Below are 14,691 nucleotides of genomic sequence, written 5' to 3'. Positions count from 1 at the left end.
AATGTCGAAAAATTTGAAAAAAATCGCAAAAAGTGATAAGAATGAGTGATAGCGCAGCGACGGCTTCTGCCGCCGCCGGAGACCGCCCGCCGGGGAGACGGAATTTTTCATTGGTTCTCTCTTACGATGGTACGGAATCAATACACCGGCGGCGCCACACGGGTCTTCGTTTTATATATAAGGATATAGTAAGTGTAGTATAGAAGTCTGTGATATTAGTCCTTCATTGTAATAATATTATTTGTGGTTATAATATGATAGTATGATAATAATATTATGATGAGTGATAGGACATCATATCTCAATATATTCTGTAATCATCGAGATAGATAAGATTTCTTATCTATATAGTATTCTTATCTATCTCGATGTCTGTAATATACTGTGCGGACTGCGGACAACTTTGAACTGAAATTATAATGTTATATTAAAAGTGGTTTGTTATAATATACATTTTCATAAATTAAGACATATTACCTATTGTAAGTTTATCTTAATGTTAATTCGTTTAGTCACTTTATTTTTCGGTAAATGGTACCTTCAATAATAGTCGTCTATTCCTAAATAATAGTGTTCAATGTTCATTCAAAGAAAAACAATTGTGTATTTTTTAAAATTAACGCAATGAAGAGTATAATATTTTGAACGAATACCTCCCACATAACAATGGGAATCTACGGTGTGTACATTGTATCAAAATCAGGCGGGCTGATATTCAATTACGATTACACTGTGCCCAAAATCGAAACTGAACAGACATTTAGTTATCCGCTAGATCTAAAACTATCTTGTGAAAACAACAGACTATTAGTTTCGTTCGGTCAAAGAGACAACATCAAGGGTATTGAACTTTTCAAAAGATAATTAAAATTTGACATGTATTTTTAAAAATAGATAAACATCCAAAGATCAATATGTGTTTTCAAATTAAAATAAGTGTTTTTGTATTTTCAGTTGGTCATGTGTTATTAGCAATCAACGGAGTTCCTGTTTCTGGTAGAAAACTGGAAGATGGCAAAGACGCAATTGAAATGTTAGATGATGTAACTAATTATCCACTTAATTTGAAATTTGGTCGTCCAAAAATGACTATCAATGAAAAGATATTCTTAGCAAGTATGTTCTATCCATTATTTGCTATTGCATCACAATTGAGCCCAGAACCCAGGAGTTCTGGAATTGAAACTTTAGAAGCCGATACATTTAAACTCCAATGTTTTCAAACTCTCACCGGTACTAAATACTGAATACAATTTTCTAAATTAATAAATTTCATTGGTAAACTAACAATTGGATATTTTAGGAGTGAAATTTATGGTTATTGCTGATCCAACACATGTAGGCCTCGAACAACTTTTAAAGAAAATTTATGAGATATACGCTGACTTTGCTCTAAAGAATCCATTTTATTCTCTAGAAATGCCTATTCGATGTGAATTGTTTGATACTAATTTACAAGCACTTTTGGAACAAGCGGATAAAAATGGTATTAATAGTATTTAGTTTAATAGATACTTTATTTTTATCTATACTTATTTGTATTTTACAAAATCCTTTTGTATTCAAAACTAAAAATCATAAGCAAATATCATATTCATAATAGCATTGTACCATTTCAAATTATTAAATCTATTATTTGAATTATAATTCAAACATTGTAATATTATTATAAACCTAAGCCTAATATTCAACATTGTTAAGAAGTTATAATTTACAATATTATAATTAATGAATAAAGTTTATATGTAATATTTTAAATTATTAAAAAAAACTTATTTTATTGTAAATAGTATATATAAAATTTATTTTACCAACTAAGAATTATTTTTAATAATTAATTGTTATTTAACACTCAAAACCATAAAAATCAACATTTTGCATATAGCTTGATTATTAAGCTGTACTTAAAGACTAGTATTCTATTACTGATTAATACTAAAAATTTCAAATTTATATAAAATTTTTTTTTTATTTTCTCAATTATTATCATTTAAGTTAATCCGTTTATATTAAACACACTTCTCATTAATACCGGTTATAGACTATACTCACGCTTTGTGTCATAACAGCAAAAATTGTATTGGTGATTTAGTGAGATAATTTTAACTAAAAAACAAAAAACTATACACAATATACCTTCAGTGTCGGCCTGGCACACCAAAGGCCCATGGATCAGTTTTTTTAGAGGCCCCCCAAAAAATGTATACCTATGCAATTTTTAGAAATATGGATTATAATATAAAATGTACCTTTATTATAATCATCAATAAACTATTATATAATTTAGTAAATATACGTTTCATAATTAATAATTGTAAATTAATTGCGCACATTCACCACAATAAATAAATAAATAAATAAATAACCAATATATATACAACAGTATAATACCAAAGATATTGCGAACTATACCTAATTAGTTTGCTGTGGTGGCAACAAAAATCGACATAAGGTGACTACAACAGCATTGCAGTCGTATTGACAAATCATAGCTGAATATTACACAGCCCACAATATTTTTATAAATAACTGGCTATTGCTTATGGGCTGCAAAAAGACATGATTTATAATTTATAAATAATAACATTAAATTACAATAAATCATATATTTATATCTAATATTAACGCGAATCCCAACGTAGGGAATAATTCATTTAATAATAAACTATGAAACTATTGAAACATATGAAAACTACAATTATATTTTTATTATAGAATTTAAACTTTAAGACAAATACATAAGCACATAAGCATAATGTTATTTAAGTAAACTTCTAAAAGTAAATGTCTTATCTTCATCATTATTATATACATAAATAGATATAGACATATAGTATTGTACAACATATTTGTATAATATGCAATATTTGCATCATCACTGAATTCAACAACGGGAGCTCCTGCACGGTCGGGTAAGCGGGGCCCTCGCGCAGTCGTCCGAGCCGTTGTTTTTGAAGCGAAAGATAAAACCTAACTTAACCTACAGTAGCGCAATTATTCCAAAAAACCTCCTTCTACTTGTTACAATGTTACTATTATAATTGTTACTGACAATTGCACTAGTATGCACTACTCTCACACTATAGATAATAAGTAAGCATTTGATTATTGATCTAATTTTTAAGACCTTACAATTTTTCTTTACCCTTTAACCCCAAAACTATGCTCCCCCCCCCCCCCCAATAAAAAAACAAAAAAAAAACGGAGGGGCCCTAGCCGTGTTCGCGGCCTAGCGGCTATGGCCAGGCCGACACTGTATACCTTTTAACTATGTTAAGTATTTTAAAGGGTTAGGGTGTACTAATGAAAAGTATATACTTAAGTCTTTAGGTGATAAAATACATATTATGTAATATTTATTTTTACTATTTTTATATGGTGAAATCAATAATCATACAAAAATATAATTTTAATTTATTTATAATTATTTAAATGATCAGATATATAAAATTATGTAAGTACATGTACTAATATCATATTTTTTAATAAATCATATATTATAGCCGAAGGTGTTTAAAAAAAAATATTGTTTCAAAATGTTCTAAACAAACATTAATGGAGCACATAAAACGGGTGGAGGGAGGGGCTAAGACCCCCAATTGTGCCTACGCTACTAAGTGAGCTACTATGCTGCAGCACACTTGGTTTGATCAATATGTTGGTTGGGATACTGCTGAATTTTGACAATATTGCTTATTAGTAATTATCAGGGCACATGACTTCTATCATATTTTGCATATATTTTTTGAAATGTCCTAGAGTTGCCTATGTGAACTATAAATTTGTTTCAGAACACCAAAAGGTTAAATACAAAATTGTATGTTGCACATTTCAAAGTTCAAAAGCTATTTTACTCTGTTTATGTCTTTTTCAGTACCACCTTTAAAACATTTGACTTTTACAAGTTTCAAAAATGATTTTTATATACTTAAAATTAATATAGGTACTCCTGTAATTACATATCTGCTCATACGTTTGCATATTTTGAATTGTATGTGCTTTTTAGTGTCCATTTCAGTACCGTAGGCTTCAAAACATTTGAATACCATGACACAATGAACAATACTTGTTCTGAATTATTCTGATGTAATATTAGTCAATTTTTTTCTTCTTCATATTTTAGTATTTTTAGTGCATATTTAAGCGTTTATACAAATGATTTTAAGAGCATATTATTGAGCTTATAACAACCTTTATTAGAGCTATAAGATATACCTGAGCTCTGGTTATTACTATTGTTTATTATATGCGGCCATCATAGGCACAAATAGACAAATTATTTTGGGGGGACTAAAGCCCCTCTTATAATATTTTCTAAAAATTATATATGCTCAGTACTAATTACTGACTTTTAAACTGGAGGGACTTGGCAGAAATTTGGGGGGACTAAGTCCCCCCGAGCCCCCCCCCCTATTTGCGCCAATGGCGGCCATCTATTCTATTAATTTACCACTGTAGAATACATGGCTGCATACCTTCCAGTCTGCCTCTCTGTTTTAAGTATATGAATTTAAATTCATGAACCTTTTAAACAGAAAATTGATTTTGAATTTTTTGTATTAAAAAACATGTAAAACAACATAATAAAGTAAATATTCTATTCTATATTTAACATTTTAGTGCGGTCGTATAACATTGATGGTTCCAAATTAAACCAGACTTGGTCCATTCGTTAAATTCTAATTTTCCATCGGGGTCCATTAGTATTATTGTGTGTGTTCTAAAATTAAACGTTTTTTTAAATTAAAAATCTTATTGTAGAATTGAATTAAATATATAATCTCAACAATTTACCGAGTACCGTATTGTCGAGTTGGCATTTCTACAAAAACTGAACTAAATTTCTTCTGGTTATCAGTTCCAGGGAATTTTGGAGTTCGTTTGATTAACTCTTCATCAGGATAATGTCTACAAAAAATTTTGATTTCTAGCATATTTGATTACTTGGACACACCGTAGCTCCGCACAAATAAATATATTTTGTGAATCTGTAGCTCCAAATGCACCATATTTCCGTACGGTCGAAAAAATGGACGCACTGTAGCTCCACATTCTAGAAATATTTTTAACAGCAAAAGTCCGTACACCATACAACTGTTTGAAATATCTTAAACACTAGAGCTCTACATTTATCAATAAACCTATTAACATATCACTATATCGGTGTAAACCCATATTGAAATTAAACTATTATGTCTGCAAAGCCATTTCTAATCATTATTATGCACCGATTAATTCTCTATATTGTCTATGTTGCACAATGTCTTGTAAATATTGTGCTTTGTGACTCAATAAATCGACAGTGATCAATGATTAGTAATTGCAAGTTGTACAAAATATTTAAATATTAAATATTGTTTCATTAAATACGAACAGTGACATCATTGCGTTATGTATAGTCAAAGAAAAAATGTATTATTAGTGAAAAATAAGTTTAAGTACCTACTCAAATTATACTTAGTTTAAATCTGGGCTATTGGATGGAAATGCATCATCAAGTCGTGTATAGCAAAATTATATACAATTGGCATTGACCATGTTTTTCACGAGAATCAGGTATGCGCATTCGCATCAAAACATTGAAACCAACATTTTTCTTCGACAAATTATTAGAAATTTGAGAAATGCAGAATGAATTCTGTTAATAAAAATGAATAGTAAGATAATATTAGACATGAACAAACAAATAAAAAATTAAATTAGGTATATAGGTAATGAAAATAAAATTCACAGATATGAATGTGTAAAATGTTTAGCCTCGTTTAACAATATATACATTTATTATTATATGAAACTAGGTTGATCTTATACAAGTGTTTTTTTTGCTATTAAAATGTTAATGTATTATTTAATATTTTTTGATATGACTTTACTTTTAAGCAATTTTACTTAAGAGGCTGTCAGCGCACAATTTGTTTTCTCTCTCTGGCTCACACGCAACATAGACAAAATGCATTTACGCTAAATCATTTTTACTATGTGTTTAAGTAATCTTAGAGTTAAGTCACCCATGACAAAAAAAGATAGAGAATAATACTTTTGAGGGAATGACATATCAATTTGTCTAAATATTGTCTCAAAACAATTTAAACATCATTTAAATTTAAAACATTTTTTTTTATTTATTTTGAAAGTCAAATACAAAGTCAAATAATAATAAAATATAAAATTGATGTCATCCTCTCAAAAATATTATTCCTTATCTTTTTTGTAATAGGTGACTTTACTCTAAGATTACTTAAACGTATAGAAAAAATGATTTTGCTTAAATGCGTTTTGTCTATATTGCGCGTGGGCCAGAGAGAGAAAATGAATAGTGCGCTGACATCCTCTTAAGAATAAATTTCTAAATTCTATTTTATTATTTATAATTATTTGATCTAAGCATATTATATAACATATAATTTCAAAAATATCTTTTGCGGAATTACGGTATCGAAAAAAAATGTACTGTGCGGAGTTACGGTTCCAAAAAAAAAAAAATTGTGTTGCGGACTTATAATGCTATTTTTTAAAATGGCGGCGATTCGTGTGCAGCTACAGTGTTCCCGATTACTTTTATTTTTTCTTACAGTTTATCCCATTTCAAAACTCCTAGCAGTTCTTTGATCAATGTATCTCTATAATGACTATGTCCATATTTCTTAACAATGTCATTAAAACGTTTCTCTCCCTCTGCCACTTTTAAAAAAGGTCCATTTCCAAATCCTTGTACATATTTTTGTAGGTGTTTCAGAGGTGGTCCTTCATCTTGTACAAAATTGGTAAAGAAATGTGTTTCTAAAGATAATTTGCTTCAATCACAAATAAAATATATAAATTTAATGTTACAATACATAACGTGTTTCAAACGGTTTATGCTAACCTCATGGTAATAGTGATCAGTTTAAATCCATTATATACATTTTGCGATCCTTGCAATTCTTGCAAATATTCTAGGGCTGAAGAATTGCCTTTCACAAAGTTCTTAACCAGTTGGCCTCTTGATTTAGCGTTTGGTATTTCATCTAGTTCAAACACATTTAATAGGGCAGCAAACTTACCACGGATGTTAAGAGCCAACCAAGTGCCACCCTCATTTGATGTCGTCAAATCACGTCCTGCAAATAAAAGCGCTCAAACTATTATGATAAACAAAAACATTTATATGATAATTTTTTTTACCTCCAATGACGTCCTGGTCCTCTGCCCAATAGTTTGCTGGCAACGTCTGACGATTATAATATTCATCTCGGTTAGATGCAACAATCAATCGATATCCACCATCAATGTGTTGTACACTACTAATGAATATGACACACATAATTGGGAACCTGGTATTTGAAATGTACGTCTAATTAATTTAAATATAATATTTTTATTTTGTAAAAATTAAAAGATAAAATTATACAATACAATGTCAAAAAGAACGATTAGCCCAAGAAGGTATAATCATTAAGATTCATACACAGATGTAATATGACTCACAATCTACGACAATAAATTAGTATAATAAAAGTTAAATTAGTTTTGAACTGTTGAAGTGTTTTATAAATTGTTGCATTTTCTGTGATAAAGTTGTAATTTATAAGGTTTACATAGGTGTTGGTGTTATTCATGATTATTATAGGTATTATTATATGATATACCATCTTTTTTATTTATCACGAATCCAGATTACTTTTATGGCAATTTCCATCACCCATAATATTAAAGAACAATAGTGAGTACTGATAACAAGTTCTCAATTAGTGTAGATAAATAAATAAATAATTAATATTATACAATATTAGCATTTAAGTACCTACCTTAACTAGGTACCAAAAATATATTCATTAATTCCTTTAAAGTTTAGAACATACAAACTTGAAATTGTATTCAAGGACCTATTAATCAAAAATACACAAATTATTTTTAAGTATCATAATTCATTAATCTTTTAGAGACCTTACACCTAGCTAGTTGAAGTGATATAAACATTTTTTTAATTTGTATTTTTTGGAAAATTATTTCTATTAGTGTTGTATAATTTAAAAATAAATAATATTTTAATTATTTTAATTCATACTTTACATAGGACCAACATTTACAAATTACCACCGTTGAAGTATAAAGTAGTTTTTAACCATTCGATGTTGTACTAAATTACTAAATCAAAAACATTAGAAACATAATTATTCATATAGCAATAATTTATTAAACTATGAGTATACTTAGTGATGTAAATTATCATGAACATTTTTTGTTGTAGATATTTTCAAAAAGTTGAAAGTTATGAAAATGTTGTAATTTCTCATAAACTAAATCTCTTGATACTATAGTTATAGTATATTTAGTATATTTAATTTATATAATTATTATGTTTAAAACCATGTAAATACTATTGTATTACCATTTATTAATTTTATAGTAATTTTTGAAATCCAAATTATTTTATCTTTGTAAGAAATGTGCATTTATGTATATTATCAAAAAAATTGTATTTTTACTTCAATATAAATGTTTACCTACATTTATTTATTTTTCCATTTTTTGTTTTACTTATTTCCACTATTTTTCACAAACTACATCAAATGAGTATTTATTGTAGTATTGAACCTAGTCTTAACACAACACCATAAGTAGTCTTGTTAAGTATCTAAATACTTGTATTTAAATACATTTTTTGTATTTCAAATACTAAAAATTTTTATTTGTATTTTTACTCTAGAATACTAAATATTTTAGTCAATACATAGTTTAACATGTCTTATGTGACACATAAATTTACTATGCATACGGACGTAAGTATATTCTACCTGACAAATCTGTGATTCAGTTTTGAAATTTTAAATACTTACAAATATATACATATATTATATATTATGAGTATAAATTATATATGTATATTAGCTATAGCACAAATAGTAATTATCAGTATGTACACTAATATTATTGTATTTAGGATTGACTATTCATTATTCGATGCAGGAAAAATAAATTTAAGAAATCTGCAAAATACGTTTAAACATCAATCATATTTTATTTAAATAGTATATCGTAGAAAAATGCAAGATTCATATAGGTACATTACTATGGTCTATGTTACTTAAATACAATTTTTAATTATCCAAAATCCAAAATTAATATAACTACTTGATTTTATATTTAAAATCTAAACATCTATTGTTTCTTTCACTAAACATATCAATTACTTTTTTATTAAAATTAGTATCATCTGAAATCATTTTATTTTCAATATTTAACATTGTTATAGCATTTAATTTTTCTTCAACCGTAGTGTTTCTTAGGCACGTCTTAATCTTTTTAAAAGTTGAAAAACTGTTTTCTTGTCCAGTGGTCATTGGAGGAACTGTCATTAATATTCGTAAAAGCAAAATCACTTCTTTAAAAGTATCAATCATATTATTCCTTAAAATGTATTGATGTGTTGGAATAATACCGGACAAAGTACGAAAATCGTCTCTAAAATACATGACATCTAGTTCAGTTTTCAGTCTATCTTTATCGAAAAATGGGTAACAATGAAACGTACTCAGAAGTAATTGAATTGGAAATTTTTTCGTATATGCAGGGTATTTTTCAGCTTGAAATAGCTTAACTGCGGTCAAGTGTTTAGTGAACTCTAAGCGATCTTTAGTTGTATCTATTAAAGTATTACAAACGTCAATAGCTGATTGTTTTCGAGATTCATTGTCGTAGTAGTGGTTATTAAGATTATTGCATTGCTCGAAACGTTTTCTTTTAACATTTACGTCCGGCAAGTTTGAAGAAATTTCAATAATATCGGGAACTTTATTACGTACGTCAGATATTTGTTTTTCGAACTGTTGAACTAAAATCGGTATACTTTCGTCAGCAGAGTCGTCCAACGCGGCGGTTTGCACACTGTCGTGGAGACTGTAGACGTTTGGCATTATTTCATAGAAGACCGCCAACCACACTACAAACACCGAATCGCTGAGTAAACGTTTTATCGATCCCGCCTGTTTAATCGTCGACGTCTGTTGCGATGTTTTTATTATTATGTCCATACAGCGCATTATCTCACTTCGATACATGTAAACCGTGTTCAGAGTGCCGCTCGTTCCGGTGAAATTGCACCCGGTCCGCGATGGCCGGTTGCCCGTTATTCCGTCGAGCACGGCTACCCTTTGCGGCGAGTTTGAAAAGAATTCAGTTATGTCCGATAAATCCGAAAAGAACATTTGGACTTCTTTGTTCCCCGAAACCGCCTGGGTCATTTCTACGTGCAACTGGTGTGTGTGGCAATGCATATAGTACGCGTACGGGTACATTTCCTTAACTCCGACATTTACTTTACTCATAACCGCTGCTCCACCGTACGATTGAGCTACTACTTTGTACGGCGCGTCTTTTAAGATCGAGTTCACTTCGGACATTATTGTCTGCGACAATGATCCTGCATCGTGTCCATTAGCAGCGTTCAAAAACCCCCAAAAACGTTCGACGGGTTTACCTTTTAATTCATAGCGGAACAGTATAACCAAATGCACTGTGTTTGAAACATGGGTGGTCCCGTCAACAATTATTGAAATGAATTGCACCATTTCCATTTCCGACAAAATTTTCTGCCGGGCTACAAGGAATATGCAGTCCAATAAATCGTCGTGGATTGTCATTGAAGTCCAATTTATGCTAGTCGAGTTTTCTAAATAGCACCGCAGACTTACGTCACAACCTTTACATAGATCAACAGCGCCTAGGAATACACCGTAGTTATAGTCGGGGGTCATTATATTGTCACCGCGGTCCTTCAGTGGAAGGTTATATTTCCCACAAAATTGTACACATTTGAGATATTTTTCTAGAATATAACGGTTTTTTTCGATTTGCTCGTTGTGGCGTTTTATTTCTATTTCATAAAGTTTATCAGCTTCGTCGTTTATATTACCATTACCGAGTACTTTAAGGTTAACTTCGTTTTGCAAATGATCAAATGAATTTTGGTGTTTTTTTATTTTCGATGATAAATGGCCCAAGTGTTTTACACCACAATCAGTCCACGAAGTTTCATTACCAAAACATAAACACGGAAAACAAAACACAGCTTGTTCCACTTCGCACCCGCACAACCACGTGTGTTTTTTGTAGGTATCCATATGAAAATGACGAGTGTATTCCTTGTTATCTTTTTTCGATTTTGAAACGAGACCTTTTAGGTCTGGAGTAGGTCGTCCTAGTTGCTTTATTGCTATTTGCTCTTCATACGTCAAAGTAGAAAATGGATTATGGATCAGATATTGAACGGAATTTTTATTCATCGACGATTCCATTGTATGTTAAGTTATGTTATTATATTAGGTTTAGTATTAAAGTGGGTTAAAAAAAATATATTACATACCTAATAGCTACGTCGCATCAACAAAACATATTATACACAATAATATAACGTTATTACTTATGATATAATTATCGAGTCATATTAGTATCGACGCAATTCGTAATAGCACATTTGAGTATTTGACAACGACTGATTCACCCGGTTGGCGGTTAAATCCTTATTGCTCGCTGCAGTCCTTTGGGAATACAGGCCAGGCATGCGGGCGATTAAGTCGATTCGCCGGCCGCGTTATTTGCAATCGTTTCCCCTTCCCCGATTTGTGTTCTTTATCACATATTCATATCGACATCAGCATTCAGCATGGCTGTCTATAATATAATAATGAATACGAATCATTTTTATATTATTATTACAGTTTGCAAAACGAAGTACAAACATTTAAAAATATTACGTATACAACTATACCTGTAAGGCTTATTGCTAGTTATTTCACTTTTTATTGAATTTGTCATTAAAGAGTATAACGACGAATAAATTGACAAAAAACTACTAATTTATTAGGGAAAAAGCATGACAAATTAGATAGGTATCATCACAGTTGTACTAGTTTTGCATAGTATACACATCTCCTTCACCTCCGTCCAATGTCGTAGTTCTCTACTTCTCATTGGTTGATTTTGTTCTATGCTATATATGTATGTATATGATTGATAGCTAATAAGAAGTGGAGAACTACGATAAAGGCGCAGTAAAGAGCGGAGAATGCGTATAAAAATACTGTGATGATACCTATCTAATTTGTCATGGGAAATAGTACAACTTATAGTAGCTATTATCTTTATTTTCATTCTGAATAAATATTCATTCCCTGAAGCATTGGAACACGAACAAGCTGTGGGAATGACCTATCCATATTTTTATTTTCGTCCTTTGAATTTTAATAATTAATGTAGGTAATTAAAAAATGTCAAGTTATAATAGTTAATCAATTATAAATAATTTTTAAAACATCAATTTGTAAATTATGAAGAATTTTTTTTCAGAATGAAAGTCTGAATATTATGATATTTATAATGTATTATTGGAATTAAAATCATTCGTGAAAAATAAAATATCATTCCACGGCCATATAATAGATTATTGGCAATGTACCTACGGTGTGCATAAAATTGTCCACGGCTCACCATCCGTTTACCTATGCCCGCATAATTGTATTATCTCACTAATGATTATTTACGTCCAACGACCAACAACAACAAACGACATGGCCGACATGTTCCTTAAATTTTAGAATCATGTACCGACAAGCAGTGGCGATAATATTATAATATTTAGTATTAAATATAAATATACCTATATGAATCACGTGATTAAAAAATTGGTGGAGGGGTGCCCCGTGATTGGTACTCTGGTTAGGCGATAATCTCAATTAATTGTTTTTAATTTTAATTTTCATATGTTTATTCATAAACTATAATCAAATAGTTATTGACAGTATAATATATATTTAAGCCGGTGTCCGAAAAAACCGGATACACTATATTGCTATGTTACCTACATTACTACTCAGTATACCCTATAAATATTTTAGAATTCTGTCTGCGGGAGATTTATGATCCAATAGTCTAGTTTCATGTCCTGCGAACAGAATTCAAAAATAGTATAGGGTAGGGCTGGTGGTATTTCAAATATTGATACTGGTATTTTAGGTATTAACGATTGTTACCGATTCACAGTATACCAGGGTATTCTAAAATACCGAAAATACCGCAGCAATGGTATAGAGTACTGAATAATATGGGTAATTTAATTATACAGTGTACCCTGCTTTCGCGGACACGCAGTATATAATATAATTTATTCTCGTGACTTATGAGAGTATAGACATGTACAACACGGTGGAAGATTATCTGTAGGTTATTATATAGCTACAACGACGTTGAATACGTACAAACGTATATTAATATAATAAAATACTAACTAATAATAAACTAACTATGGTACCTATATAGCTATAAAATTATGAATAATTAAGCCAACCATAACAAAAGTACGTATTATTAACAATCTGTTAATTAACATTGTATTAATATATGTAGTTAGAATGTTATCAAACTATCAGTATAATATTTAAAATATAATTCAAAACATTAAAATATAATAAATACTTCTTAACTTTCCAGTTTCCATACAAAGAAGAACCCAAAAATGTTTATATTTATACCTAAAAACTAATTAGTAATTATATTAATTATAAGATTTCGGTTTAAAAACATTCCTAAAATTTTGAGAGAAAAGATAAATTTTTTTTGGTGGGTGGTAGAAATCCGTATGATTAATAAATATTAAAATATGTGATGAATTTAGGCAACAAAAGTCCGTTGTTAGAGCCGTGATTGACCACGAGACCTTTTATCTAAACGCCCAACAATTGTTTATTTATTTTGATTTTTGATTTATTTTTTACTAGCTGCCCGATCTTCCTCTGGAAGAAATATTTTTTTATAATTTAATTTAAAAACATATGACAATTTTTTGGCTATACAAATTTCTGAAAATTATATATCTTACATTTTGAATTCAACCACTGGAGTGGAAATTTTATTCTTTTTATTATAGAAAAGAAAAAATGAAACAATAAATTATTTGTTCAATGAATAATATATATTTCAAATGGAAAAATGCAAGTTCAAACAAATAAATAATGAATTAATAATAATAATAATAAACAAACAAACCGGTTTCCTTCATCTCCAAAATCAAGTTAGATTCTTATATGTATAGATTAATGTACGAGGGCAATAGTTACTTACAATATAAATTTAACGTACATTAAATTGAATTACAATATATATTATAATATACCTACCTAACAAATATTAAAATAGTATACAACTACTATAATTAATCTAATGAATTCACAAATCACAATATTTTTAAATATGAAGTCATGAAGATATTATTAGATATAATATGATATATAGGGTGTATCTTATGTCATTGTACGCGGGAGGTTTCAACGATTATGGATCGATGACATAGAATTTGTCATATGGATTCTGGTAAAGCTTTTTTTTCTGAAAATGTTGACAGTTAAATCATCAATGTTGGTTCGATAGTTTATTAACTATGTACCTCTAAAGTTTAGTAAAATATGCATTAATATTTTTAACTGAAATAATTGATATAGGTTTAATTTTCAAGAGCTAAATAATTTTTCTTATAACTAACTTTTATGAATTTGAACCATAAGTTCCCTATATTGCTAGGTATCGCATGCAAAGTATGAATTTAACAGTTGAAATTCTTTAAGAATTATTTAATAATCGTGATTTACAATAAACTATTTGCAAGATATTTAGATAAATAGTCAATAAACTAACTAGGGATACCTAACTTAGGCATAG

General features: G+C 29.4%; 3 protein-coding genes across 10 annotated transcripts in view; 1 reads left to right on the top strand and 2 right to left on the bottom strand.

Moving 5' to 3' along the window:
• The first annotated feature begins 362 nt into the window (after positions 1-362).
• Positions 363-1,771, top strand: Trappc4 (trafficking protein particle complex 4). 2 transcript variants are annotated; one of them, XM_016808447.2, is made up of 4 exons: positions 364-482; positions 572-841; positions 955-1,233; positions 1,304-1,648. In XM_016808447.2, exons 2-4 carry the CDS (start codon positions 667-669, stop codon positions 1,501-1,503), a joined length of 654 nt encoding a protein of 217 aa, XP_016663936.1. In that variant the 5' UTR covers positions 364-482; positions 572-666; the 3' UTR covers positions 1,504-1,648.
• A 2,810-nt stretch (positions 1,772-4,581) lies between these two features.
• Positions 4,582-7,619, bottom strand: LOC100162567 (transport and Golgi organization protein 2 homolog). 6 transcript variants are annotated; one of them, XM_008189867.3, is made up of 6 exons: positions 7,391-7,613; positions 7,165-7,313; positions 6,866-7,100; positions 6,573-6,794; positions 4,795-4,908; positions 4,582-4,720 (listed from the first exon to the last, which is right to left on the bottom strand). In XM_008189867.3, exons 2-6 carry the CDS (start codon positions 7,301-7,303, stop codon positions 4,609-4,611), a joined length of 822 nt encoding a protein of 273 aa, XP_008188089.1. In that variant the 5' UTR covers positions 7,304-7,313; positions 7,391-7,613; the 3' UTR covers positions 4,582-4,608. The 6 variants fall into 6 exon arrangements, 4 of the variants coding, with proteins under 4 accessions (XP_008188089.1, XP_001943801.2, XP_008188090.1 ...); XM_001943766.5 differs by having other exon boundaries at positions 7,396-7,613; XM_008189868.3 differs by having other exon boundaries at positions 4,602-4,720; positions 4,802-4,908; positions 7,396-7,616.
• A 1,443-nt stretch (positions 7,620-9,062) lies between these two features.
• Positions 9,063-14,691, bottom strand: part of LOC100574833 — a 23,412-nt gene continuing 17,783 nt past the window's right edge. For both annotated transcript variants that reach the window (XM_029491593.1, XM_029491592.1), the window contains exon 2: positions 9,063-11,652. In XM_029491593.1, the coding sequence (XP_029347453.1) occupies positions 9,111-11,276 (2,166 nt within the window). In that variant the 5' untranslated portion in view covers positions 11,277-11,652 and the 3' untranslated portion in view covers positions 9,063-9,110. The remainder of the gene's footprint in view (positions 11,653-14,691) is intronic.

Source organism: Acyrthosiphon pisum, chromosome A3, assembly GCF_005508785.2.
Source record: "Acyrthosiphon pisum isolate AL4f chromosome A3, pea_aphid_22Mar2018_4r6ur, whole genome shotgun sequence".
NCBI lineage: Eukaryota > Metazoa > Arthropoda > Insecta > Hemiptera > Aphididae > Acyrthosiphon > Acyrthosiphon pisum.
Note: the sequence above shows the minus strand (reverse complement) of the source record. Positions and strands in the feature narration are given on the sequence as shown.

What these genes read in the sequence shown, in the direction of transcription:
- Trappc4 (XM_016808447.2), top strand. Translation starts at nt 667, where the DNA reads ATGGGAATCTACGGTGTGTACATTGTATCAAAATCAGGCGGGCTGATA. An exon ending in TCAAAGAGACAACATCAAGG is followed by an intron (nt 842 to 954) that starts GTATTGAACTTT and finishes TTGTATTTTCAG; the next exon opens with TTGGTCATGTGTTATTAGCA. An exon ending in ATGTTTTCAAACTCTCACCG is followed by an intron (nt 1,234 to 1,303) that starts GTACTAAATACT and finishes TGGATATTTTAG; the next exon opens with GAGTGAAATTTATGGTTATT.
- LOC100162567 (XM_008189867.3), bottom strand. Translation starts at nt 7,303, where the DNA reads ATGTGTGTCATATTCATTAGTAGTGTACAACACATTGATGGTGGATAT. An exon ending in GTTTTGAAATGGGATAAACT is followed by an intron (nt 4,909 to 6,572) that starts GTAAGAAAAAAT and finishes AATTTTTTGTAG; the next exon opens with ACATTATCCTGATGAAGAGT. An exon ending in ACTCGACAATACGGTACTCG is followed by an intron (nt 4,721 to 4,794) that starts GTAAATTGTTGA and finishes GTTTAATTTTAG; the next exon opens with AACACACACAATAATACTAA.